The sequence below is a fragment of the Acomys minous genome, assembly GCF_964271855.1.
Source record: "Acomys minous genome assembly, chromosome: 5".
Classification (NCBI taxonomy): domain Eukaryota; kingdom Metazoa; phylum Chordata; class Mammalia; order Rodentia; family Muridae; genus Acomys; species Acomys minous.
In genome coordinates, this window is record NC_140494.1 from 24,266,667 (window position 1) to 24,291,037 (window position 24,371).

A 24,371-nucleotide genomic window follows, 5' to 3' on the forward strand; every position below is an offset into this window, starting at 1 on the left:
CCCGAAGTTCTGGGAGTTAAAGAACAAACAAGAAAGGGAGGTCCACCTTCAGATGTACAGTCTTTAGGTTGGAAGGCATGACATGATGAGTGATGCTCAAGGATTCAGGGATAATGGAACAGAAAAGGGGCCTACAGTCTGCCTATGAAGGGCATCATTGACCTTGTAGAAGGTAGTTTCTTTTTCCAAAATAACGCTTTATTTATGGGGCTGGGGGAGTGGCTCAGTGGTTAAGAGCACTATCTGCTCTTGCAGAGGACCCGGTTCTGATTCCAACCATCGACTTGGTGGCTCACAACCTTTTATAAGCCTAGTTCCAGGGGATCCATCATCCTCTTCTCGCCTCCACAGGCACTAGGCAGTCGCGTGGTACACAGACGATGCACACATACACATAAAACAAAGTAGAGATGAAAATAATAACAAGATATATTATTTAATATTTGAATGTCTAGATAACATATTTTGGTCCACCTTCCCATTCCCTCGCTCTAATTCTCCCTTTACTCCCCACCACATCTCCCTTCTAACAACTGCATGTCCTCTCTCTCTTTGTTTATATACCCACTGAGTCTTGTTACTGTACGGGATGAGGTACAGGAGCGCAGGTAGCAGCTCAGGCACCTCAGCCCTGACAACAACCTCCCCCCCCCCAGCTGTCATTGATTGTCAATAGCTTCATAGACAAGAGTTGGGACTTCATGAGCCCCGCCCCCCCAGCCATGCTAAGATTGGGCTGGCTTGATCTTGTGCGAGAATTAGCCTTCATTGTGGCATTTTTCAAAAAAAAATTGTTTTGTTTAGTTGTTTCTTTCTCCGCTGCCCGTCTCCCCTGTTTCCTTCCTCCTTTGTGCCTGTCCGGTCCATGTTCAATGGAATCTATAATAATACTCAGACTGAATAGAGATAATTTGATAGATGCAGGGCCAAGAATTCCTTTATTCTCAGAATCCTTTTGTTCCTCACTCACATGGCAATTATGCGGATTCTTTGACATCTTCTATTTATTGTTGTTACAACAGTATTGTTCTAATACATCAATTCAGACTTTAAATGGTATTAGAGTCAAGTTAAAATCTAGTCACAGGCAACTTTAAAGTGTTTCTAAATATACTATATATATATATATATATATATATATATATATATATATATATATAACTTGGTACTGTGTTTTTATAATTCTTGCCACTCAAGTAAAAATGAGGTAAGTAGATTTGACCTATATATTCTAAGCCTGGTCCTGGCCTTATCCCTCCTGTGAACCTACACCCGTATTCCACATCTCCCAACTCCTCTTGCTCTTTTCCCCTCCTCTCTTGCTCTCCAAGTCCTAGACCACCAGACAACTGGAAGAAACCACACAACCAGAGATACAGTGCAGGTGGATGAGAGAACAAACACAGTTTGCATGCATAGAAGCTGCCGTTTATCCAAAGGAAAACATTGTACAGTGTCTGGAATCCAGAACTTATTTATGATTACCTTTCTCATAGGTGTCTCTAAAGGTGGAGAGCCAAAAATATTGAGACCTCCAAGGCGACCCCGGAAACCCAAAACATTAAATAACCCTGAAGACTCCACATACTACTGTCTACTCCACGTAAGTGGAGGAAGCGTGTTCTTACCATCAAACTGACGACCAGTGGAAACTGTGGCTGCACTAGGCTGCCCCGGAAGAACGCCTTGCAACATGGAGGCCCTCCTTGGATTCCACTTCCCAGATAGCCCGCGAAACGGTCCCTTCATTGTCCTCCAGTCCACTTCCTCATGGTCCTGGCCTCTCTTGTAGACTTGGACCTACACTGTGTTCTCCAAGAAACTTTTTCTGGTAGTCACTTGTCTTAATTAGGGTTTCATAGCTGTGAAGAGACACCGTGACCATGGCAACTCTTATAAAGAAAAACATTTAACTGGGGCTGGCTTACAGTTTCAGAGGTTTAGTCCCTTATCATCATGGCGGAAAGCATGGCAGCTTGAAGGCAGACATGGTCTTGTAGAAGGAGCGGAGGGTTCTACATCTTGATCTGCAGGCAACAGGAGAGAGACTGTGTCAACACTTGGCATAGCTTGAGCTTAGAAGACCTCAAAGGCCACCCCCACAGTGGCACACTCCCTCCAACAAGGCCACCCCTACTCCAACTAGGCCACACCTCCTAATAGTGCCACTCCCTATGAGCCGAGCATTGAAACCCATGTGTCTACGGGGGCCATACCTATTCAAGCCACCTCATCGCTTAACTGAGTTTACATACAAATATCAACCTAGAAAGGGAAGTTTGTAGTGGGAAAGCCCTCCACACTTAGAACTTCATTTAAATGAGTATGTCGTTATGCAAGTTGTAAAAGAGAAGTGAACCTTTGTTGAGCTTTGGCAAATTCCAGGCCAATCGTGAGATGTATGCATAACCATTGTACTAGCCGGTCCTAGAGCCAGCCCTTAGTGTTATGTTCACATCTCAGGTCAACATCATGAGACACAGGTGAGCACATTAGCTTTCCAATCAGGCCCACTAGCTTCATCGACGTCTCCTTGATCCACTTAGTCAGCACCAGGAGAAGTCATTGGGATGGTCTCTACTAGGCTTTCTTTCTCCTTATGTTACTGCCCTCCATGGGGGCCACTACCATCGCCTCGGTTTCCAAACCCAAGAACTTGGCGGCTCTCCAGGGTCCTGCCCTTCCTTTTATACTTGACACCTGTGCCAGCTGTTCTACATTATGCCTTCTAGCTACGTGTTCATCCTCCTTCTCTTGCCACATAGAGTCTCCCCAGTTCTGACCACCACCATTTCTCAAGAAGACTGTTTCAGGCTCCAAGTCTCATCCTCCCCAACACATGCCAGAGTATTTCTCCACGCCATGAATTTGATTGTGTTCCTACTTCAACTGGCTCAGCAAGAAGTCCAGATTCTAATTCCTTCCTCACTGAACATAGCTTCTGCCCCTAAGTCGGCTCACCATAGGAATGGCTTAAAACTGCCACAGGGAACAGCATCCCCTAAGCCCCCAAATCAGGCTCCCTTTGACCCCAGTGGTCCCTCCCCACTTAATACATATTCAGTCCACATTCTGCAGTGTCATGGAGAGGAGCTAAACTTCTCCATGCCCCTGAAATCACAGCCAATCTAAGAGCTTACTGGAAACAGATTCACACAGCACAGGCAAAACACAAGGCTCACACATGATTTCCCAGTTGGCTGGGCCAATTCTAGTCTTCTCTCTTCCCTCCAGTGATTTCTCCACATTTCTGCAAGATGCTCATCTCTCTCATGACGTTGCCCAGATTCCAAATGTACAACCTCTTTGCCTTTCAGCTCCTAAGGACAATCTCATCAGCTGTCATGACCTTGCTCACTGCCCAGTTCAGGACTTTTGGCTCCAAACACAAATAGCAAACGACCTGATGTTTATTATATAATCTACAGGGATGTGAACACGGAGAGGTCCAGACAGAGGTGCATTCCTTCATACAGCTGTGTTGGGATGTGTCACGGGTCACACAAATAACACAACACAGTTAGAACACAACAAGATGGGTTTTAGTACAAACGTCTCCACAGTCGATTCTACAAAGTTTCTATCACTCCAAAATAAGGCTCTACCCATTATCAGTTACTCCCACACTCCATTCCTGACTAAGGCCTTAAGCAATCACTAATTGACTCTCGTCTATGTACTTGCCTCATATTAAATCTCATATAAACTGAATCACATAGTATTGTTATATGAAATGATTTTATAAGCTAGTAATCACTTATCCTGAATCTCCCTCTTTCTTATCTATTATTAAGATAATATTATACATAACGATTTCATGTGACTATATATTATATGTTTTCAATTCTTCTATTCCCTTTAGAAATCAATCCAAGAAGAAAAACGGAGACCAAGAAAAGACAGGTAATTATCTTTTCTAAATTGTAGCATGGCTTTGTTCAATTAAAACTATAAATATTTATGTTCAAGTTTTATTACAAATCACATATATTTGGAAAGTAGCATGGTCACAGTATGTATATACTAAGCATGAGGACCTTTTGGAACCTATAAATTAAATAGACTGAGCCAGAACTATACAAAGCTTTCTTTAAGAATTCAGCTATGATTTGGATGCACGGCGTCATTGGGATAGACTTTGCTTTCCTCTGCCCATTTAATAATGGCAATTATTGCTTAATGGATGCTTAATGCAATATGGATGAAAGCATTTGAAAATGCTTTGTATTCGCTCATCAAGGCCAGTTCTCATGACAATTACCCATGACCCAGGTGTGAATGGGAACATAGACTAGCTAAACTGGACAACACTGTCACTGGCAGTTCTAGAAACTACCAGTTCATGTTTAACTAAGCCTGATAAAAGCAAGAGAAGCCTGTCCCACAGCTAATGTTTTAGTCAAAGTAAGAGATGAATGATGCTTTTAATTAACAGGATGTACTGTTGTCTACATTTCAAGATTTATCCCATATACGTGGGCATGTGTGGGATGTTTTAAGTCACAGTAAATACTTCCAAAGAAGAAAACACTTGCCTGTAAGTCAGGTGAGTAGACACTAGACTGGTTGTGTAGCATGTTTGTGTGTTCATTAGCATGTTTGTGTGTTCCTTTTCAGTCAAGGAAAACTACTAGGTTTGGAAGATTTCTACTATAAGGAATTTTTGCCTACTCCTTCTGGACCACAGGAACACAGCTCTAACGTAAGAGAAGGGAGAGCAAAGAAGGAACCCCAGGACGGGTGCAGTGAGAGGAATGAAAGGTAATGACTTACAGGCTGCATAACATTCAATAATAAACTTTGAATGGGAATTTAAATTTTTTAATGTAAGCAATTATATATATAATGACATTATATTTTCTCAAATATTTCATCTCATTCCTGATATATTGCTCACAGTAAAGCCATGCACAGGATGGCAGTACAATCACACATCCTACAATTCCTAGAAAAAGTTCCCAATCACACCCTGTTGCTTGCTATAGTTATTCATGTCCCTTTAAAATGTGCCAATTTAAGTGATAACCTGTGTGCCCATCCTAATTATACAGTATACCTTTAGCTGTATTAACCTCTAAATAATGTGATATTCGTCACTTACAGAAGGTTTCTTGAGACAGGGTCTCACCATTTAACTTTGCTAGCCTGGAAATGTAGATCAAGCTAGCCTAGAACCACAGAGATCTACTTCCCTCTGCCTCTCAAGTACTAAGATTAAAGGTGTGTGCCACCCTGACTGGCCTCCCATATTGGATTTTTAAATTATGTTTCTGATTTTCAGAATTGAGGGATGCCAAACTAAAAACCATTTTGGAAAAAAAGATCCATAGAAAAAACTGGGTGTCTTAGATATGTGGGGTTTTTTTTTCCAAATTAACACTAATTTGGAGCATTAAGTAATTTATCTTGGAGCTTATTTACAACATTGGGAATAATTTTCTTCCTTCCACCAAAATTTATTGTGAAGTTTCGAGACTGGGGTGCATAGTAGGATATAAGCACGGTGCATGGGAAATAGGAGCATTGCCGGGCCACTGGGAGCTGATCTGAAATCCTTAGCCATCATCATGTAGGCCTTGGGTTCACAGACCCCCTCATCCTTCTTTTATGGTGTGAAACGGTGGTTATCGGGAAGGCTTTCAAAGTCTAAGTGTCTTAGGTTTGGGCCTCGGACCCTAGTTGAGCTACTTGAGAAACTGTGTTTTCTGGGCTCTTTGAGCCTTGGTTTTCACGCTTCCAGAGGAATTTTCAAATTGCTGCCTCACTATCTTGTTATAGAGATTAAATGAAATGATAAAGCGATTATACACTATGTACATGGAAAAGGTTTTCTATAAATAAGGATGGCTGTTATTGTCTCTCTTCCTTTGCTTTTTCAAAATCTGCCTGGGATTTCTAAGCCCTTGTCCCCCCAAAAAAAGAAGACGCATTCTTCCATCTTGGAACCAAAAGCTATGACCTGTTTAAGCTTAGTGGGTTCTAGGAGAAGCACCGGGGTCTAGGCAGGAGAATAGAATGGCAGGTGCCTGAGAGATCAAGTGATTTGTCCAAGGTCACAAACTGAGCAAGGGTTCTCCAGCCCAGGGATTTCACAGTCTAGTCAGTTATTTCCACTCCCGATTTTAGCAGCTGACTCCACCTCCTCTCCAGTGCATTCTTTCTCTTTCACTAGCAGATAGATCCATGCCTACTGTAAAGATTTTCCATCCCGGAAACCCTGCCTGCTTCCCAGCAGCATCCATGGGTGTGTATGTAGTATCCACTACAATAAGTTGGGTGAGCGCTTGCTTTGACCTAGGCACTACGCTATTATCTCATTGAACTGGCAAGATGGTTACTATGGCTGCCCTCTTTCATGAGTGTGGAAACTAAGTCTCCAGGGTTTAACTGACTGTAAATAGTCACCCACCTAATAATTGATGGAGCCAGAAAATCTGAACACAGGATTTTGTAGACTTAGAGCCAATGATTTTAACCGCTGTTTAATATTGCCACTTTATGCAAAGCATCATACTAGGAGCTTAAGAAAGCAGTGGATATCAGGGTACCAAAGGTGGGATCTTCACATCACAAGATCTCCAGGTTAGAGGGAGATGATACTCACCTATCAGTGCTGAACAAGGTAACTCCAAGAGGTGAGGACTTTTTCTAAACTAAGGAGGACTGTAGAGATGATCATTCACAGCAAATAGTCTGTATGATCAGTAAGGTCCTGGATTTAAAACAGAAAACACAGTATAGACACATGGTTTTACTACCAAATCTAACCGAGGTAACTCATACTGTCCTCACTGAGCTGCAGATGACCCGTGTGAACTCCCAGATGAAGCCTAGCCTTTCAGTGTTCTCTGAGTCTGCTTCTTTACAGCCACTCAAGAATATAGTGGTGTTCTCTCTCTCTCTCTCTCTCTCTCTCTCTCTCTCTCTCTCTCTCTCTCTCTCTCTCTCTCTCTCTCTCTCTCTCTATGCCCCTGCTTTAATGTCTATTCTCTTTACTAAAAAGGCTGCTCTGGCTGTCTTTTAACCCAATGCCCCAATGTGGCAGCACTCATCACAGACACAGTCTTAGTCCACCTTCAATACCACACATGTTCTGTTCTCCATCTTGGCAAGGAGTCATGTGTGAAAGATGCTCCTCACATCCTACTTTCCCACTGTCTCTTTAGCCACTTTACTTAATTTTCCTCCCACCATGTCACTAAATGACCCTGCCAAGGTTGTGCCATTTTACTATACCCAACGGTGTTTGTTCTCAGTCTATCTCTGTTGGCAGAATTTAACACCTATGATTTTTTTTTTACTCTCAAATTTGCTTTTTTCGTTGTTTGTCTGCTTTGATTTGATTTGGCCTTTGAAAGCAGGGTTTCACTCTGTACTTTCAATACATACCCAGCTTTTAAAATATCTTTACTGAGGGCCTGGAGGACATAGGAGCTCCACAAGAAGACCAACAGAGCCAACTAACCAGGGCCCAGAGGGGCTTGCTGAGATTGAAGCATCACCCAAGGACCATGCATGGACTAGACCTAGGCCCCCTACACTGATGTAGCCAATGAGCAGCTCAGGCTTCGTGGGGTTCCCCTAGTAAGGAGAGCTGAGTCTTTCTCTGACATAGACTCTCTTGCCAGGGTTTTGATTACTTCCCCTTGGTGGGACTGCCTTGCCAGGCCACAGGAGAAAAGGATGTGCTCAGTCCTGAGGCAACTTGATGAGCTGGGGGGAGAGGGGGTAAGGGGGCTTCCCTCTTCTGAGAAATAGGGAAGGGGGATGGGGGGGAGGGTGGGTGGGATTGGGAGGTGAAGGAGGATAGGACTATGATCAGGATGTAAAGTGAATAAGTAAATAAACAAAATGTAAAACTAAAATATCTTTATTGCTGGCCTCTAAGACTGTACTTTTCCTGCCTCTTCATTTTCATTCTCCTTCATTGACCCCTCCTCCTCTCACTGGCTTCTCAACATTGAAGCATCCAGCTCTTCAACTCAATCAGCACGCACCGCCACACCGTAAACAATCATCCATGTACTTAAAGTCTCTAGCCGCCAAGCATCCAAGTCTCTTCCACTCTTGCCTTTGTTCCTCTGGCTCTCACTCAGATCTTGCTTTCTCGCTTATTCCATTCAGGCTACTGTAACCTGTGTTGTTCCTGAGACGGTGTGCCTGCTGCAGTCTCAGGAACCTTTCCTCTGGTTGATCTATTGTCCTGAAATGACTGCCCCTTCTCCCTACCCAGAAGAGCATCCTGGCTCATGGGTCTCCCCTGCAAGCCTCTTCTCAAATGCTACCTTACAGAGGCCTACCTTGACCATCCTTGCTTGTATACACACCATCTTTGTCCTGTGCCCCTCTTCACCTTTTCTCTATGGTTTCCCTCATCACTTGTTATTTTACATTTGTGTTTGGTCTTCTCCTACACCCAACGTAAAGCTCCATGAAAGCAAGGACTTGTTCTCCTTGCTACGTTGGCACTTTGTAGGAGCCCTGGAGCTGTGTTTTAGGGAGCACCCTCGTTTCTTCAGGCACTCTGCAGAAACTGGTAAACATTGATGGAGTTCCTTCCTACAGTGGAAAGCAGTGACTCTAAAAATCATGGAAGCCTTGAAAAGCCAAAAGAGCAAGTAGTCCCTGTGTGGAGTGACTGGTCAGATCCACTCAGTGTTTAAAAGAAACACTTGAGCAGTTTGAAAATCCAGGAGGGGGGCATCTATTTATGCACCTCAAATCTTCCTGTTTAGTGAAAGTCATTTAGAAACTAAATAAGGCACTAAAATAAGTATTTCTCTATTAGCTGTGAATTATTCTTGTTTTGAACAAAGCGGCCTTTGTGATATCTACTTGCTAATGCTTCACTCTCATCTGAACACAAAAGCCACTAGTTTCAACTTTGCAAACCTGCAGAGCATTTTTTTAGAGCTACATTGGATCATTTGGCCTGACACTGTGATTTCTTAACTGCCTGTGGTTGGTGGACAGCTCAACGGCTCAAGGAAGAGAACCAACTAGCTCTGGGAGGGTGGTTGGAAATCCGCTGCAAACAGCTGCCATGGACTCTGAAAACAGGTTTGACTTGCAGGTGCTGGACTGCTGTTGCGGAAAGCCCAGAGGAAGAGACAGGGATCTCAGCCAACCCCTATGACTACCGGAGGCTTCTGCGCAAAACCTCCCAGAGGCAGCGCCTGGTGCATCAGTTGTAGCAGCACACCTACAGAGCCTTAGAAAGTTCAGGACCCTGAGCTACAACAAAGATCAAAGCAGCAGCCGGTACCAGAACCCACAGGCACTGACCCCTCTGATGGCCTGCCAGATCTGTTCCCTCTCAAATGCCAGGGCCACCTCGAGGCCCAAGAGAACCTGGGATTAAGAGAATCTAAACCCCTTGGGTACTTGCAAATGCTGGGCTCCCAGACTTCTACACCCACCTGCCTGTCACCCCCACTCTCCTAGTGTAGCCCTTTATTCAGCTGTTTGTGATTTGCAGTATCTGCTGCCCCAGAGTTGTCACTATCCCCTTGCTCATTTAAAAACGATTTAAGAGATTTCTTTTCTTGAAATGGCTTTCCCAGGACCAAATGGTAGTCACTCTTGGTTGGGTAGGCCAGAACAAAGGCAAGTTGGGAGAGAAATGAACTTTGAAGGTAAACTCATCTCACACTTGAGTTTTCTCCCCCTCTTGATTACAACTACCACTAAATAAAGTAAGCATCTTGGAAAGCCTGTGTTTTACAAGAGTTTGTCTGCCTTGTGCCTTGGGGTCCTCTGTCTCTGATATGCAGCTGGGCCTGAGATGACTTCTGTGTTCATCAGCAAATTTTCACACACACACACACACACACACACACACACACACACACACACACACACACCTGCCCCAGTCACTTTAAAGCACGGTCTAGTTTAAACTTGACCTAGAAATGCTGCGGACTGCAGACAAACTCTCAAACCTTATCCTTTACAGGCGGCCTTCCAGTGCCTTGCTTCTGCGCTGATCCTCAGACTGAGGACTGTCCGATTTTAAGTAGCCCTCTGCAGATTTGAAGTAGCCCTCCTCTCCTTGGAAGCTGGCCACATAAAAGTGAACCAAAGGGCAGCAGGTGGGAGGCTTGAGTTTCCTTACCACTGCTGGCTGCTGTAACCTATCAAAAAAGAAAAAGGAGGACAGAACGGACCTCCAGGTTAACCCTTCCCTACCAGACACTTTCCAGGTCTACACCACCTTGATGGGGTAAAGAATGCGCAGGCGGGCGTTCTAGGGGAGACTGAATAAGCAAACAAGTTCTGCTCAGGTCAGGGTTTAGTTCCTTATTTAAAAAAAACAACAACAACAAAACAAAACAAAGCAGAGGGCACTGATAACGTTTGTGTCCAGGAGCTGTCAAAGCCTAGGCAGCATCAGCCTCTAAAGCGCCCCAGAGAGGGGCTTGCGTGGCCCCAGCATTTTACAATTAAGATCCAGCTAACGCGGGGCCTCCTGTTTTGACAGCGTCAAGTCCCAAATTCAAGTGCTCTCCCCTCCCTGCTCCTTCCCTAGATAACTCCGCTCAGGAAAAACAGACTGGACAAAGGAGTCACCTAAGTGTGCCAAACCTCTGGAGCGGCAGGACCTGTACCTAGCACAGGAAACCGAAACAGCGGGGCTCACAGATTGACGTGGGGGAGGCAGGAGTGCTGGCGCCAGGGCTGGCTAAGACTTCCTGCTCCCCAGCGCCCCACCTGGAGCAGGTGCAGCAGGGAGGAGCCCTGCCCCGCTGCCCTGTCCTTTATCCAGGCTTCCAATGGACCTCCGCATAGCAGAGTCCTCAAAGAGTGCCTGCTTAAGTATATTCAGTTGCTGAGTAGAGAGGCAACAGATCTACCTGCCGAAGTAAGGCTGGAAAGAGGAAACAGTCAGCCCTCGGTGGAACATTCCGATATTGCCCTTGTTTTCAAAATTCCCTTTTCTTTTGATTCTTTCTCGGCCCCTCAACATTTAAGCACCAAAAGGACACCGGAGAAAGCTTGTACCAAATATCTTTCTTTAACCCGATCTGCCTTGGGGATTTCTGGGGTGCACAGTGGACAAGAAATAGATCTCCCTATGAAATCTTCCTATGGGCTATGCTGGAGATTTTGGTGTGGGTCTCCTAGTTAGAGGAAAAGGCTTCCACAGTCGCAGCTTTCCTTTCCCAGTCTGTGCTGCCTCCTTTGTGAACTAATGACTGTAATTATTACCTCCCAGTGCTCTTTTGTTATCACCAACCAGGAGCAAAGGGAGGGGGGCTCTTGGGGGAAAATGAAAAAAAATTTACAAAGCAAATTGCTGTCTAGGAAGGGATGGATTTTTTTTTTTAAAAAAAGGATAAACCCAATTCCAACCTGCATCTGAAGAGGGGAGTGGGGGAACGCATTTTTTAATGTAAACACCATTCGATTTAAAAATGCTCAGAGCTGCGGAATTGCATTTAATATTACCATTTAAAGTCACTGCTTTCGAGAAAGTTAAATGCGGATGTTGAGAATCTACCCTTCTCTTGTTTTCATCCATTTTTTTCCCTTGGAAGGTAGGGCTCTGTGTGTGTGTGTGTGTGTGTGTGTGTGTGTGTGTGTGTGTGTGTTTATGAGCCTTTTTATTTCCGACCACTCATCCATAGTAAAACGTTTCAACCCCAGCCAGCTGGCTTGAAGAGAATTATTTGCAGGGTTTGGTATGGATTTAAACAAAGAACCAGGCTCTCCTCGTCGTATCAGCAAGGCTGGATGGAACAAGGGTCCAGTAGTCAGCGAGCCAAGCTCTCTGCATTCCAGGAGCTGGTGCTGCTCTGCCAGCCAAAAGGGACCAGACCTGGACTGGAGTGCCCTAAAGGCAGACCAAGCGGAGGCCTAAGATCAAGATTACCGCCTTCCCTCTGCATGCCACTGCTTCTTGATAGAGCAAGTTTGGAGACAAGCCTTGGGGAGCATTTAACCCTGCCAGTCGCATCCCAGGATCCCATGGCCTCAATGAGGTCCCCTAGCTAGATCCTCCCTGCCTCCTGGAATTGGGCACTTAGAAGATAAAGCTTTGTGGAAAGAGCGCATGCACTTGGAGACCCAAGCCTTGGCCTTGGGCCTCTGCAGGGTCACCCAAGGTCTCACAAAATAAGTGAGCCGGGTTGCCAAAACTGAAGGTTCGAGGGTCCTTGCTCTGATGGCAACTTTGGTGCCTCATTTTAAAACTTAAGGAAGGAAGGGCTGTGGAGACGTGAAAACTGCAGATACTTGCAGCGGGGGAGGTCGGAAATGGGTGACAGCAGCACTTTTCTTTGGGGGGCTCTCTGTAAGCCCGGAGCCATGGGTATATTATAGGCAGGAACTCCAGGGACCTCAAATCCTCAAGGCGCGCCGCTGTCCCTGTGTTTAAGAGTTTAGGAAAAGGAAAACAGAAAGGGTTCTCTCATTCCTTTATTAGAAGGGGGAGAAACGGAACTGCTTCTCTCTGGGCCTAGAAGCTGCCAATCTTATGTTCCTATGCACCCCATGATGGTAAGGACTTCTTTAGGAAAGGGGAGAGGTTTGAGTACCTCTGAAAAGATGCATTTTCTCCTGGGACTTGCTTACTTCGAAACCCCCAGCCCTCCTCCTATGCTCAGGCATTCTCAAGTCACGCAGATGCAGCAGGCCAAGGTCATCAAGTAACCCGATCCCCTCCTCCACCAAGCATAAATTCTGTGGGCTGTGTCATCTCTCCCCAGTTCCCTTTCAAGAAGTTTCTGCTCGTTTTATTTATTTAATTTTTCCCAGCCTGAGGTCTTCAGTGATAGACTCCAGCGTGGATTTTAATTGCTTCAATCAGCGGTCTTTCTCCTCAGCCGTCAGTCAAAATCTGGACCGTGGGTCTGGGGATCCAGCGCATGACTGCACAGGAACCGTGCGCCCCCCGGGCTGGCTCAACTCAGCAGGCAGACGTTAGGCTCTGCTAAGGAGATGAAATGAGTCTGTAGGCGTGTAGGCAGCCTACCTTCCTCCCCGCCCTTGGGACCTTCCCCAAGCTTTGGAGCTGTGCACGATTGTGACCAGGGAGCCTGAGCTCTTGAGGTCACAGCGACCTCGTCACTGGTTTAAAGGGATAAGGGCGCGAGAACCGCTTAAGGTCGGCCAGAGCCAGCCTCAAACAATGAGCCAATCGATGCGCGTGTGAAAAAACGGTCTCGGCCACCCTTTAAGTCTTGCCAAGGTCTCCCGGGTGCCTAGGGTAGCCGCGTTTCGCGGGCTGCGAGCTGCAGTAGCACCCTGGACAGCGCGCGGGGGCTGAAGCGGGCTACACGCGCCTGTAGCTGGGTCAGCGCTGCGCCGGCACGCCTCCCTCCCCCGCATCTGACTCGCGCAAGAACGCACACCTCAGGACCCAGCTCCCCCATTTCCCTTCCGTCACTCCCTCACCTCCCCAAAGCTCCTTCTCCCTAAATAGAAAATCTCTTGGGCACTTTCTACTTTCAAGTCTCCAGACTGCGAGGATCCTGGCGACTTCCCTATTTTACCTCGCCAGAAAGCACAGCGGCGCGGCCCTACGCCCTGACTCGAACACACGCAGGAACACTGACACACGCAGACAGCACGTTTCCTGTCCCTGTGTGACACCCATCCTCGTCGCGCGGTGCCCTCCTCCCGCCACACGCACACTCACAAACGCACGCACGCGCGTGCAGGGTCGAGCCGAAGGCAGCTTGCCCTCAGCCACTCGGAGGCGACTGGCGCCAATCTCGCAGAGCCCATGGCTTCTCCCGGCTCCGGTTTTTGGTCCTTCGGATCTGAAGATGGCTCTGGGGATCCCGAGAATCCCGGCACAGGTAGGAAAATCAAGAGCTACTGCAGGAGAGCTTTGTGTATGGCTAGGGGTTTGCAGGGCTACGCAGATGACCAACGCTTTGACATCTGCAACAGGAAACTTTGCCCTACTCTCTGGGTTAAGTTCTCAACTGTGCTAGAGCCCCAACCCTCCGCAGCCCTTTGTCCCCTGGGAAAAGGCCCAGGGTGGCTCGGCCCCTTCCCCTAAGCGTAGGCTTCTTTTAAAAACATGCAGCTTCCGTGGGAGTCAGAATTCAAGGACTCGGGCTTTGCTTTGCAATGTCTAGACAAAATTGGAAAGGGATAGAGTAGAATTTGGGATCTGAAAGGCAAGCGCGGCGAAACGAACAACCTGGGGTCTAGGTAAGGCACGGGCGCTGGAAGGGAGGACCTGGAAACCTGAGCACCTGGTAAACAAGTGCAAAGGGCCACCAAGTGGGCTTCTTCCTGGGACAAGGTAAAGCGAGGGTTGGCCCCTGCCTCAGGCTCTCTTGGGCTCCCCACCTGCGGAAAGCAGAGTAGCCCGCGTCCGCTCGCGAGCTTGGCACCACTCCCAACGCAGAGACCTCGCACTCGGAACGAAATTTCTCACTCGCCCGTCTGTTCTCTTTCCGCTTCACTTTCCCCTCCCCGGCGATTGCAGCGAGAGCCTGGTGCCAGGTAGCTCAAAAGTTCACTGGTGGCATCGGAAACAAGCTGTGTGGTGAGTAGTGGCGCGCCGCGGAGAAGGGCGGGCAAGGTCGGGGGCTCGGGGCTGGCGGGAGCAGTCTCACGGCCTCCGCTGGGCGCCTGCAGCTAACCTCAGGCCTGTCCTCGGCTGAGGGTGGGCGGGGATGTGGGAACCCAGACTGTCGCGGGTTAACCCAGGCCCCCGCGCCCCTTGTCCTTGTCCAGCTTTGCTTTACGGAGACTCTGAGAAGCCAGCAGAGAGCGGCGGGAGCGTGGCCCCGCGGGCCACCTCCCGGAAGGTCGTCTGCACCTGTGACCAAAAACCCTGCAGCTGCCCCAAAGCGGATGTCAACTACTCATTTCTGCACGCAACAGGTAAAGGCGCCGGCTGGCCAGGACTGCGCTCCGCCCCGTGGACGCCTGACCCCGCGGAGCCAAGTGGATAGCGGGGGCGGGCCTTCTGAGAATCTCCCTCCGAATTGGAGGGATCTGGGGTCTGCGAGCTGGAGAGCGCCAAGAACCCGGCCCTGGCCTTTCCCAACTCGAGGAGGTGGCCACGACGCCCTGCGTGGCGCAGCTTTGAAAGCTGGGGGTGGCAGAGACAGCCGTGTGAGCCTTGGTTGGTTTCTAGATGCTGACCCAGCCGCTGGGTAGGACAGATTTCCAAATGTACTGCCAAGTAGTTCGGAATGGCAGGCATTTTTATGTGTTCGATTAGATCCAGAGTAATTTCTAACCGTTATTTTATCGAAGAACGATTCTGTATACATGAGCTCTGAGCCCTAAATTTTACCTCCGTGTACATGGCTCGCGTCTCCCAAACAACCAGCAAACAAGCAAGCGCACACACCCACACACCCCAACCTTGGAAACATCTGGCCTTCAAGAGCCAGAGATCATAACCTGGCAGGATCCACTTTTCCTTGTTTGCCCCAAGGCACTTCTTAAACATTCCCAAAGTGGAGTATTGACAAACAATTAAGATGATTTACTCAAATAGGACATTTAGAACGAACGCCCGTGAACCAGACAAGCTGAGCCATTCTTTGTGGGAAAGAATAAACCAAGCAACACGATACGCTACGAATAAAATACAAAAATTAATTCCGGGCGGAGGTTTTATTCGCTTGTGTTTCCAGATTCTGTGGTTTTGTTTGAGAAAGGGTCTACTCCCCTTAAGCCGGATCTAGCCTCCAACTCCTAGCGACCCCCTCCCCCTTGCATCAGACTCTTGAGCACTGCAGTTACAGGGCTAATAAAATCAGCTCAAAGCAAAATAGACACATCAGTAATTGTCTGGATCTTTGCGTAGTGGAATCTAAAGTGTCCTTTCCGTTCCGTTCTTCAGACCTGCTGCCAGCGTGTGATGGAGAAAGGCCCACGCTGGCATTTCTGCAAGACGTTATGAACATTTTGCTTCAGTATGTGGTGAAAAGTTTCGATAGATCTACTAAAGTGATTGATTTCCATTACCCCAATGAGCTTCTTCAAGAGTATAATTGGGAATTGGCAGACCAGCCACAAAATTTGGAGGAAATTTTGACGCATTGCCAAACAACTCTAAAATATGCCATTAAAACAGGTATTGTGCCACCAGCGATAATAAAATCCTTTTTTGCAATTTTCATTTTTTTTCTATAAAAATCGTTTCTGTTATGTTGGGTTGTGTTATTTTCAAAATTGCAGAGTTACATTTGTTTAAAAATAGCTATTATTACAGAGTGATTCAAAAGCACCCTGTTAATAATAACAGAGCCGTCATGGGGGGTATAAATTGTCAGATTGGCACGGAGATTAATGGGAGGTTGTAGAAGCAACTATTTGTCAGCAGGGGCCAATAGAAGGACCTAAAATGGAAAAAGAAAGGGAATGTGGAAAGGAGCGCTGTAAAGACTAAAGGTGTGACCCAGTAAGCCTGAACTCAGGTGTGCCTCAGGCAATTTCCTTGGCAGAGCACTAATAAAGAACCCAGGTTAGCCAACCTGTATAATCTGGCTCTGGCTAGAGAGAGAATGTTGTGGCGTTGGTTGTTTCAAATGGCTAAACTTTTATATTTGAATTCTAATTTTTCTCCTGTTTTGAAATAATCCCCCCCCCCCGCGCGTGGGCACACACACACACACACACACACACACACACACACACACACACACACACACACCTACCACATAGACTAGCTTAGCAGTCCAGAGGCATTACACAAGGATTTGTCTCCCTCACAGCTATTGCATATGTGGTTAAGAATATCTGACATGGTTAAGGGTCCATTTTAAAGATGTTGTGATGCGCTATTAGATTCTCATCGCGTCCTTTAAAACAGGATAAAATGATGCAGTGGTTCCAGGCACAACATCAGATGAGTGCCTTGAAAGCTTTCTTCCACCCAGGTCCTTAAGGTGCCCTGCCTTTTTTTCTACATTGTTTCGAATTTTCTTGATACATAGTGAGACAAATTGAAGTGATAAATATGAAGACCTTTCCGAGGTGGAGGAGGGGAGGCTTATGGATCTACAGTGCTTTGTAGAATTAAAAAGGTTTTTCTGACAACTAATAAATGTGAAATATTAAGTAAGCATTAGTTACCATGAGAACATCATATTTTATGCTGCCATTTCATGGGTAATTTATTAGCATAACAAATATCAAGCATTTTAAGAATTTTGCTAGCAAAATTGTTTAGCCTTTTCTCCCCCTGAACATTCTTTATATGGTCAGAGAAGAAAGGTTTGCATAGAAGGCTTGCAGAAACTGAGCTGTTGTGTAATTATTCTCCACTTTTAAGACTGTAAGCTTTGGAAATAGATATGAGGGGAAATGAGTTTAACTTGTTGATTTCTGTGGGTTATAATTTTTGGACATTTATTAGATAACACCAGTTAGTCCTTCTGAAAAACCAGCAGGATATACATAGGAAGCATGAAATGATTCTCTGCTCCAGCCTATGTTTCGTGTGTCCATCCAGGCAACCTTGAGCAATGCTTTTAATTCTTTTCTGCCTGGCCCATCCCCCACACCTGACATTTAAATACACTAATAGCAAATTACTACCTATTGCTTATGCTGCTCACAAATAAAGAAAATGCATACTTGTTTTTGTTTTTACATTTTTGTTCTTAAAAGCGGCTAGTCTTTGAAATGCAATTTCAAGTTAAGATAACAGGAATTGCCAGTCAATGAAAGTAATAGTTCTATATATCAATGCTCTGTTTACTGTCAGGGGAAATAAATGGGTCGATTAAATTCTTAGATTGTTGCTATAGTTTTTGTAAAATTGTTAGTCAAATGCTGCTCTGGTGCATTTTAGTTAAAGTGAGGATAAAATTTATTTAAAGGGAGGATTAAGATGAATATCTCAACATTCACCATGTCATGTTTTGTCTTCTACCCATATATCTCCAAATAGCACTTCAAAAAAAAAATCATCAGTAGGCAGCTTTTGTCTTCAATTGGAAAGCTTATGCCTTGTTATGCTGTTAGCGTCCTGTTTATCAACTGGCATTGCCCCCAGTCTATCAGAGCAGTTGCTCTTCCTGTGATCATCCAGTATTCTTATGATCCTTTGAAGATCACTTTATAAAAAAAAAAAAAAAGTCACCTGGTCTCTCTCAACCTAATCTCCATTTGGCCTCAAACTTTAGAAAAGATTGAAGGGCAGTGGAGATTTTTAAATGCTGTGTCTGTGTCTTGTTCAAATCCCCTGAAAAGAGGTGTTGGAACTAGAAGCTTCCGGGAATGGCAGGATGCTAGGATGCTTGTCTGAGGGGATTGCTATGTTCATTTGGTGGTGGCTTGGAAGAATAGGGTGATGTTACTGTTGTCTTCAGAGGAAACTGAAGCCAGTGTGGGAGGGGCATCCTTCTGTGGGTTGTCAGTCCACAAAAAAGCAGTTTTAGAAAGCTTTTGGCTCCTCTCCAACTGACTGAGCCCCAGGTTTTTAGTTGCCAGGTACTAGCTTTTGTGCATTCTTTGGGATTCATTTGCTCATCTGTGCAGAAGACTTCCTGTGCTTGAAGCGGAGCATGGCTTGCTCAGCGTGCTCATATCGCATGGGCCAGGGGCTGATGGATGCCCAACACTGCTGGAATGGCTAGGGGATACAGAGGCAGTTTCTCAAGCTCTCAGCCAGCCCTGGATGGGTGAAGTGGGAATCCCTTGGAGCTGGTAGAGGCCACAGGAGCAGAACAAATGTAATGGGGGGGGGGAATATTTCTGCCAGAACCCCAAATGGCATGCTGTTCTGAGCTGTCAAACTACCTCCCTCTGTAGTTCCACGTCATAATCACTGAATGAAACTGTGATGCAAGAGAAAGTCAGATAAAATAGCAGAGCCTAGTCAAAAGAAGCAAAGGAGACTCAGGAACAAGAGGCATCAAGTTCGCCGTTATTTTACCTCTAGTATTTGTTCAGAGTGGCCTGGAGTTCTGATGTCCAGAGCACCTTAGATTTCCTCTAGGCTTTATGTAGAGATTTTCATGTCAGAATTCCCACAGAGTTAAATCCTATGTGGTAATAGGTAGGTTCATCTAAAATTTTCATATAAAGCTATAAACCCAGATTGATTTCCTCACTCAAAAAATGATTTGGGGACGGAAGAGTGGAGGGCCCTCTGGAGAAAGAAGGAGGCTGTGATGTCAGCTTAGGGCTACAATGAAATGGGGGGTCAATGAGGCGAGAGAAAGGGGTGGTGTCTTGCATCAGCAGCTGCAGCAGCTGAGGGAATTTATACCTTTTCTGAATGAGTAAAGGGATGAGGTCGGAGTCAAAGGGACTGCAGAAGAGAAAAAAAAAGAGGGGGTGGGGTAGGGGCCTGATTTGGGGCCATAAAGGAGGTGATGCTAAGAATTAACTAGAGGCACATAAATACCAGCCCCTTCCTCTGCTTATCTGTCCCCATTGTCAAACTCTCTCCCCACGTGCCAGGGGCTGATAAGAAAGCCCTCTAGTCCTGAGATAAGCAATGTGCTTTTTCTAGTGCCCGTTCTTTATCTTGTTTTGCCCATGCTGGGGATGTGAGACTCACACCGTAGGCACCAGACAGATGTCCAGAGAGTGACAGAAACCGTTTTTTTTTTTTTTATCAGATGCCACTTCCATAATTATGCTTCTTCCCAAATTACTGATGCTAAACAAAACATGGATTTATGGGGGGGGGAGAAGGGGAATATGTGAATGTCAATCCATTTACAGAATTTCAGAGAAATCCAGAAGTTGATTAGATAACCCTTTTAATGGGTCAATCTATCTATGGAACATAGTCTTTCGCATGTCTGTTGGCAAGACAGTAACGCTGACAGTGTTCAGCTCGGTTCTTAATCTCAGCTCTGAGGGGGGCTGTGCGGATCATAATCAAATATTCAGACAGGGGAGAACTGTCAAGAATTGGCTGTGTCTCTGCCATCTCCAGCCACTCATCGCCATTTAATCCAGGGCTGACCACTCGTCACAGTGTCCTATTTTCCCATTTTTTTGTCCTGTCTTTGTAATCATCGGTCATTTGTCACTGATACTATTATGAATTCTGGCATGCCCGAAGGACGGCGTGGTACGGCTGATTCTTAGAACAGCTCAACAAAAGGGCCGTTAGCACCATCAACACAGGTGAGAATAACGATCTGGGAATACCGTAACATCTTACTTTGCAATTATATTGGAAGTATGGTAGGAAATTATCTAGTCTCTGCACTGCAAAGAGCATATTATTTTTATAGGACATATTTGAGAGGAGATCTTTCAAGTGTGTCCTAGGAAATAAATACTAAACCCTCAGCAGCCTCTTGGCTAGAGGAAAGGTTGCTTGAGCGTGTGTGTGCACATGGGTGCATGGGATCCCGTGTCTTGTGCTCGCAGGCACATTTGCATATTTAATTTCTGAATATGCATCTCTTGTAGCTGAAGTGTCTTTCAAGGTCCTTCAGAGACAGTTGTTTTTCACTGGTTGCAATTCTGATTGCATTTTATTCAGGGCATCCCCGATATTTTAATCAGCTGTCTACTGGATTGGATATGGTTGGATTAGCAGCAGACTGGCTGACATCAACAGCAAACACTAACATGTAAGTAGTCGATTACACAAAAATTTCTTCTGTGTAAATCACTTTGCATCATGTGTTCTTCTCACTCTGGCTTAAGTTTAAAAAAAATAGCATCTATTTTTTTTTATTTTATCAAAGTGTGCAAATTTTAAAAATACAAATGCAATTTTTAACTTTTTGATTTAAGACAACATGTTGTGTGAAAGAGAAATAGAGCCCAATGTCACCTTTTACCTACTCCCACTGTGGAATGTTCTGAATCTACTATGATAAACTACCCCTGCACATTATGCCAATATTTGAAGGTCTGAACTTCAAGGCAACAGAAAAAATAAGCAATATTTTGGAAAACCTTTTATAAATAATTTTATATTTAATGTTATAATCCTTACATCTATGAATGTAAGGTTTTTAAAAAGGAGAAATTCTGTGATGTTATAATAGTAAATAATTTGTCAGAGCTACAGACATAAAATATGGTAATTTCTCAATTTCAGGTTCACCTATGAGATCGCTCCTGTATTCGTGCTACTAGAATATGTTACACTGAAGAAAATGAGAGAAATCATTGGCTGGCCGGGTGGCGCTGGCGATGGAATATTTTCTCCTGGTATATTTTTTTTTCATTTTTTCTCTGTTTTCTTCTTCTGGTATGCCATGTTACAAACTTAGGAAAATTAAACATCTGAGTTTACAGTTAGGTTACCTAGGCTGTGTGTTTGTCAAAATAAAGAGAGCAGCGGAGTCCAGAGTGCTTCTTCAAGTTTACTAACCCCGTGCTGATAAACATCAGCTGTTTGTGCTCAGCAGAGGACAGTCAGCCACGGCATTCTCCCCATACGTCTACCATGACCCTATGGGTATGATGCATGGATAGTGCTGGGCCAAGGAGTAGTGATTGCTAATGAGGAAAGTCACCCTTGCTGCATTTCCCAGAGTCGGTGAAATGAAAACGATTGTTAATTTAATCCGTTTAATATAACACTCAGAGTGTGAAAGTATGTACTGAGCTGGGTTTCCCCAGAAGAGTCTTTTTTTTTTTTTTTTTGGAGACAGGGTTTCTCTATGTTAGCCTTGGCTGTCCTGGACTCGCTTTGTAGACCAGGATGGCCTCGAACTCACAGCGATCCACCTGCCTCTGCCTCCCGAGTGCTGGAATTAAAGGCGTGCACCACCAAGCCTGGTGAAGAGTCCATTTTCTTCCCTAGTGTCTGGAATAACAAGCAAGAACATGGATTTAGACTAATTTCAAGGAAGGCGGAGAGTGCATGGGGGAGGTGACACCTTAAGGCTAAAGGAGAGTGGTGACCTCTTTGAGATATTTCCCTTCCTTCTCTTTATCATGTCACCCAATTTTTTCCATTTCGCCTTTGATTACCAGCCTCTGTGTACTGAGCTCCATTATTTACACTTCTCCCAGACCAGAGAATCAACCCAGAGACAAACAACAGTCTGTGCCCTTAGCTTAGGGATGTGACCTTCACTTGATTCATAGATGAAATAGAAGTTTAGGAAGGCAATGGAAAAAGTCACTGACCCATGACAAAAGAAGCTTAGTGTAAGAGCAATGCCTAATCAGTGAGAGATGCCAGTCTTCAGGGCCCTATGATGGGTGGGTCTGACAGGCCAGAGGCACAGTTGTCAGGCACAGCAGGGCCAGATGCGGACCCCCCTAAGCAAATCTGCAAAGGCACGTGATGGGTGAGAGAGAAAAACAAAGGCATGAAGATGAAACAATGACCAAGCAAGAGTGGCCTTGTGGGCAAGACTTATACATGTTTGTCTAACCATGTCTCGTCTGTTATTCTATGTTTTTAAGCACATAGCATGTTTTTACAGATGCTAAAGGGAAAAGTGTTAGTTAAATGGAACAGAAAATTAGCCTTTAAAAACAAGTCATTGAACACTGCTAGTGATGGACTCTTTCCCTTTTTTTTTTTCCTTTTGGTTTTTCAAGACCAGGTTTCTCTGTGTAGCCTTGCCTGTCCTGAACTCGCTTTGTAGACCAGGTCAACCTGGAATTCACAGTGATCTGCCTGCCTCTGACTCCCAAGTGCTGGGATTAAAGGCGTGTGCCACCACCGCCCAACTAGACCCTTTCCTTTCCTAGGCAATTTAGTACTTAGTCTCCTTTGATGTGAAGTTTGTCACTTTCCCTTTATTGTCTGAAATTGATGCTTAGGACATATTCTCATGAAGAACTAGGTGTGGTTACAAGGGTTACAATGTCAACATCATTTCTACTTTATTCCTTTTCTTATAGGGTTGATTGTAAGATTGGGCTGACCCTGAGATGTAACAAGAGGAACCTGGTTCAACTTTAATGATTCATAGAAGTAGGAATCTCTTGATTATAAAAAGTCAGGCTAGTCTAAATACGGGCATGCCTAATTGCCTAGTTTGCCTTAGAACCCCCAAACCCCAGAAAACACACACCCCAAGAAAGAATCCTCACTGACGTTTCTGCTGGGTTCTGTGTGACCCAGTGGGTGTTGGAAAATCATTCCTGGACACTGTAGAGTTTCTTCCTTTGAACCTGAAGATTCATTATGCTCTCACTTTGGTGTGAAAGCTATAGAAGTGGTGTTACATTGTAATGCGAATATTCCAAAGTCAGAGGGGACAGCAGCGGAAAGCAGTGAGGACCTGTTTCTGCTCAATTTCCCACAGGAAAAATGGTGCCTCATAGCATCCTCATTTGCTAGTAGAAGTTTTACTAGATAACAGTTAGCCTTGCTCCTACAGAGTCGAACAATTCAAAGGATGGGAGTAGGGAATTTGGAATCACAGGCGCATCCTTGGTTTCTGAGATCCTGGGAATAAATTTTAAGAGTTGGATCTTTGACTTGGACAAAGTGTTTACCTTGTTTTGGCTGTTGTTCAGTTCTGTTCACTCCTACCACTAACACCCAGAGAGTTGGTGCATTTCTGGAAATTTCCTTATGACTCCTAGAAGAATTCTGTATATGTGATGTTACCTGCACATGAGAATCAGAGAGCACATCGACTTTTGTCAGGTCATAAAGGACTAAGGGAGAAGAGGCCTGGCTTAGTCACAGGTCTTTTCCTAATAGAGTCCTTAGAGGTTGTAGGGCTTGGGCATCTATTCTCATCTTCACATGGTTTTGCACAGATCTCTTCATCATCCTCAGGGCTGCAGAGCCTTTAGCAGGAGGGTGGCTGAGGTGCAAAGTGAGGAGCAGGAGGCCAGGGCCGGAAGCCTCTTGAGTAACTACATGTGAAGAGAACTTTCTTGGTATCCAGTCCCCTTTCTTTTATAACCCTTCCCAAGACTGGGAAATGTAACAACAGCTGCAGTTCTCAACTAGGGAGCCAGTGTCACCCTCCCAAGAGAACAAATGGCAATGTCTGTGGGTATTTTGAGTTGCCGTGGCTTAAAGAAAATGTTGCTTGCAACTAGAAGCCATGAGTGAGGCTAAACCACCACACTGCCTAAGACACCGCCTTTAAGGGATTCTATAGCTCAAAATATCAGTAAGTGCTAAGACTGAGAAAGCATAAAGTAGAGTAAGACTCTCTCAAAAGCTTTCCTTTGAATCCAGCATCATAGAAACACAGTCTGTCTTTCAATTGGGCATCTGATCCGTGCATACTTGCCTTGTTTTTCTGCTGTCCTGGATCTCTAGCATCTAACAAGGTAGTAACTGCCTGCATCCTGACTGTAGAGATGCCAAGGTCTGGTTAATGGCTGCTTTGTACCAAGTGGCCTGCCTCTTTTAGAGCTCAGGGCTCATAAGGCAAAGGTCATACCTCTGCCTGGGCTCTTCGACTTGGCAGAGCCTGGTCCTCACCTAAAAGACAAGCTTGATCAAGCCATCCATGAAATAGTCTCAAGAGTTTCTTCTTTGG

At 45.4% G+C, this 24,371-nt stretch overlaps 2 protein-coding genes and 1 long non-coding RNA gene across 3 annotated transcripts in view; 2 read left to right on the forward strand and 1 right to left on the reverse strand.

Moving 5' to 3' along the window:
- MYO3A (myosin IIIA) overlaps nucleotides 1-9,194 on the forward strand; it is a gene marked incomplete at both ends in the record, with an annotated part of 161,408 nt that extends 152,214 nt beyond the window's left edge. Inside the window, 4 exons of the mRNA XM_084781810.1 lie at nucleotides 1,497-1,603; nucleotides 3,863-3,903; nucleotides 4,618-4,761; nucleotides 9,074-9,194. Coding sequence (XP_084637936.1) covers nucleotides 1,497-1,603; nucleotides 3,863-3,903; nucleotides 4,618-4,761; nucleotides 9,074-9,194 — 413 coding nt within the window. The remainder of the gene's footprint in view (nucleotides 1-1,496; nucleotides 1,604-3,862; nucleotides 3,904-4,617; nucleotides 4,762-9,073) is intronic.
- Nucleotides 1,507-14,430, reverse strand: LOC311597580. Its single transcript, XR_014779269.1, has 4 exons — nucleotides 14,305-14,430; nucleotides 9,942-10,133; nucleotides 6,605-6,712; nucleotides 1,507-2,027 (listed from the first exon to the last, which is right to left on the reverse strand). It is a non-coding gene; the product is annotated as an uncharacterized lncRNA (long non-coding RNA).
- The window catches only part of GAD2 (glutamate decarboxylase 2), a 62,076-nt gene continuing 51,237 nt past the window's right edge, over nucleotides 13,533-24,371 (forward strand). The window contains exons 1-6 of the mRNA XM_084781811.1: nucleotides 13,533-13,802; nucleotides 14,444-14,503; nucleotides 14,695-14,844; nucleotides 15,818-16,051; nucleotides 20,432-20,522; nucleotides 20,999-21,111. Coding sequence (XP_084637937.1) covers nucleotides 13,727-13,802; nucleotides 14,444-14,503; nucleotides 14,695-14,844; nucleotides 15,818-16,051; nucleotides 20,432-20,522; nucleotides 20,999-21,111 — 724 coding nt within the window. The 5' untranslated portion in view covers nucleotides 13,533-13,726. The remainder of the gene's footprint in view (nucleotides 13,803-14,443; nucleotides 14,504-14,694; nucleotides 14,845-15,817; nucleotides 16,052-20,431; nucleotides 20,523-20,998; nucleotides 21,112-24,371) is intronic.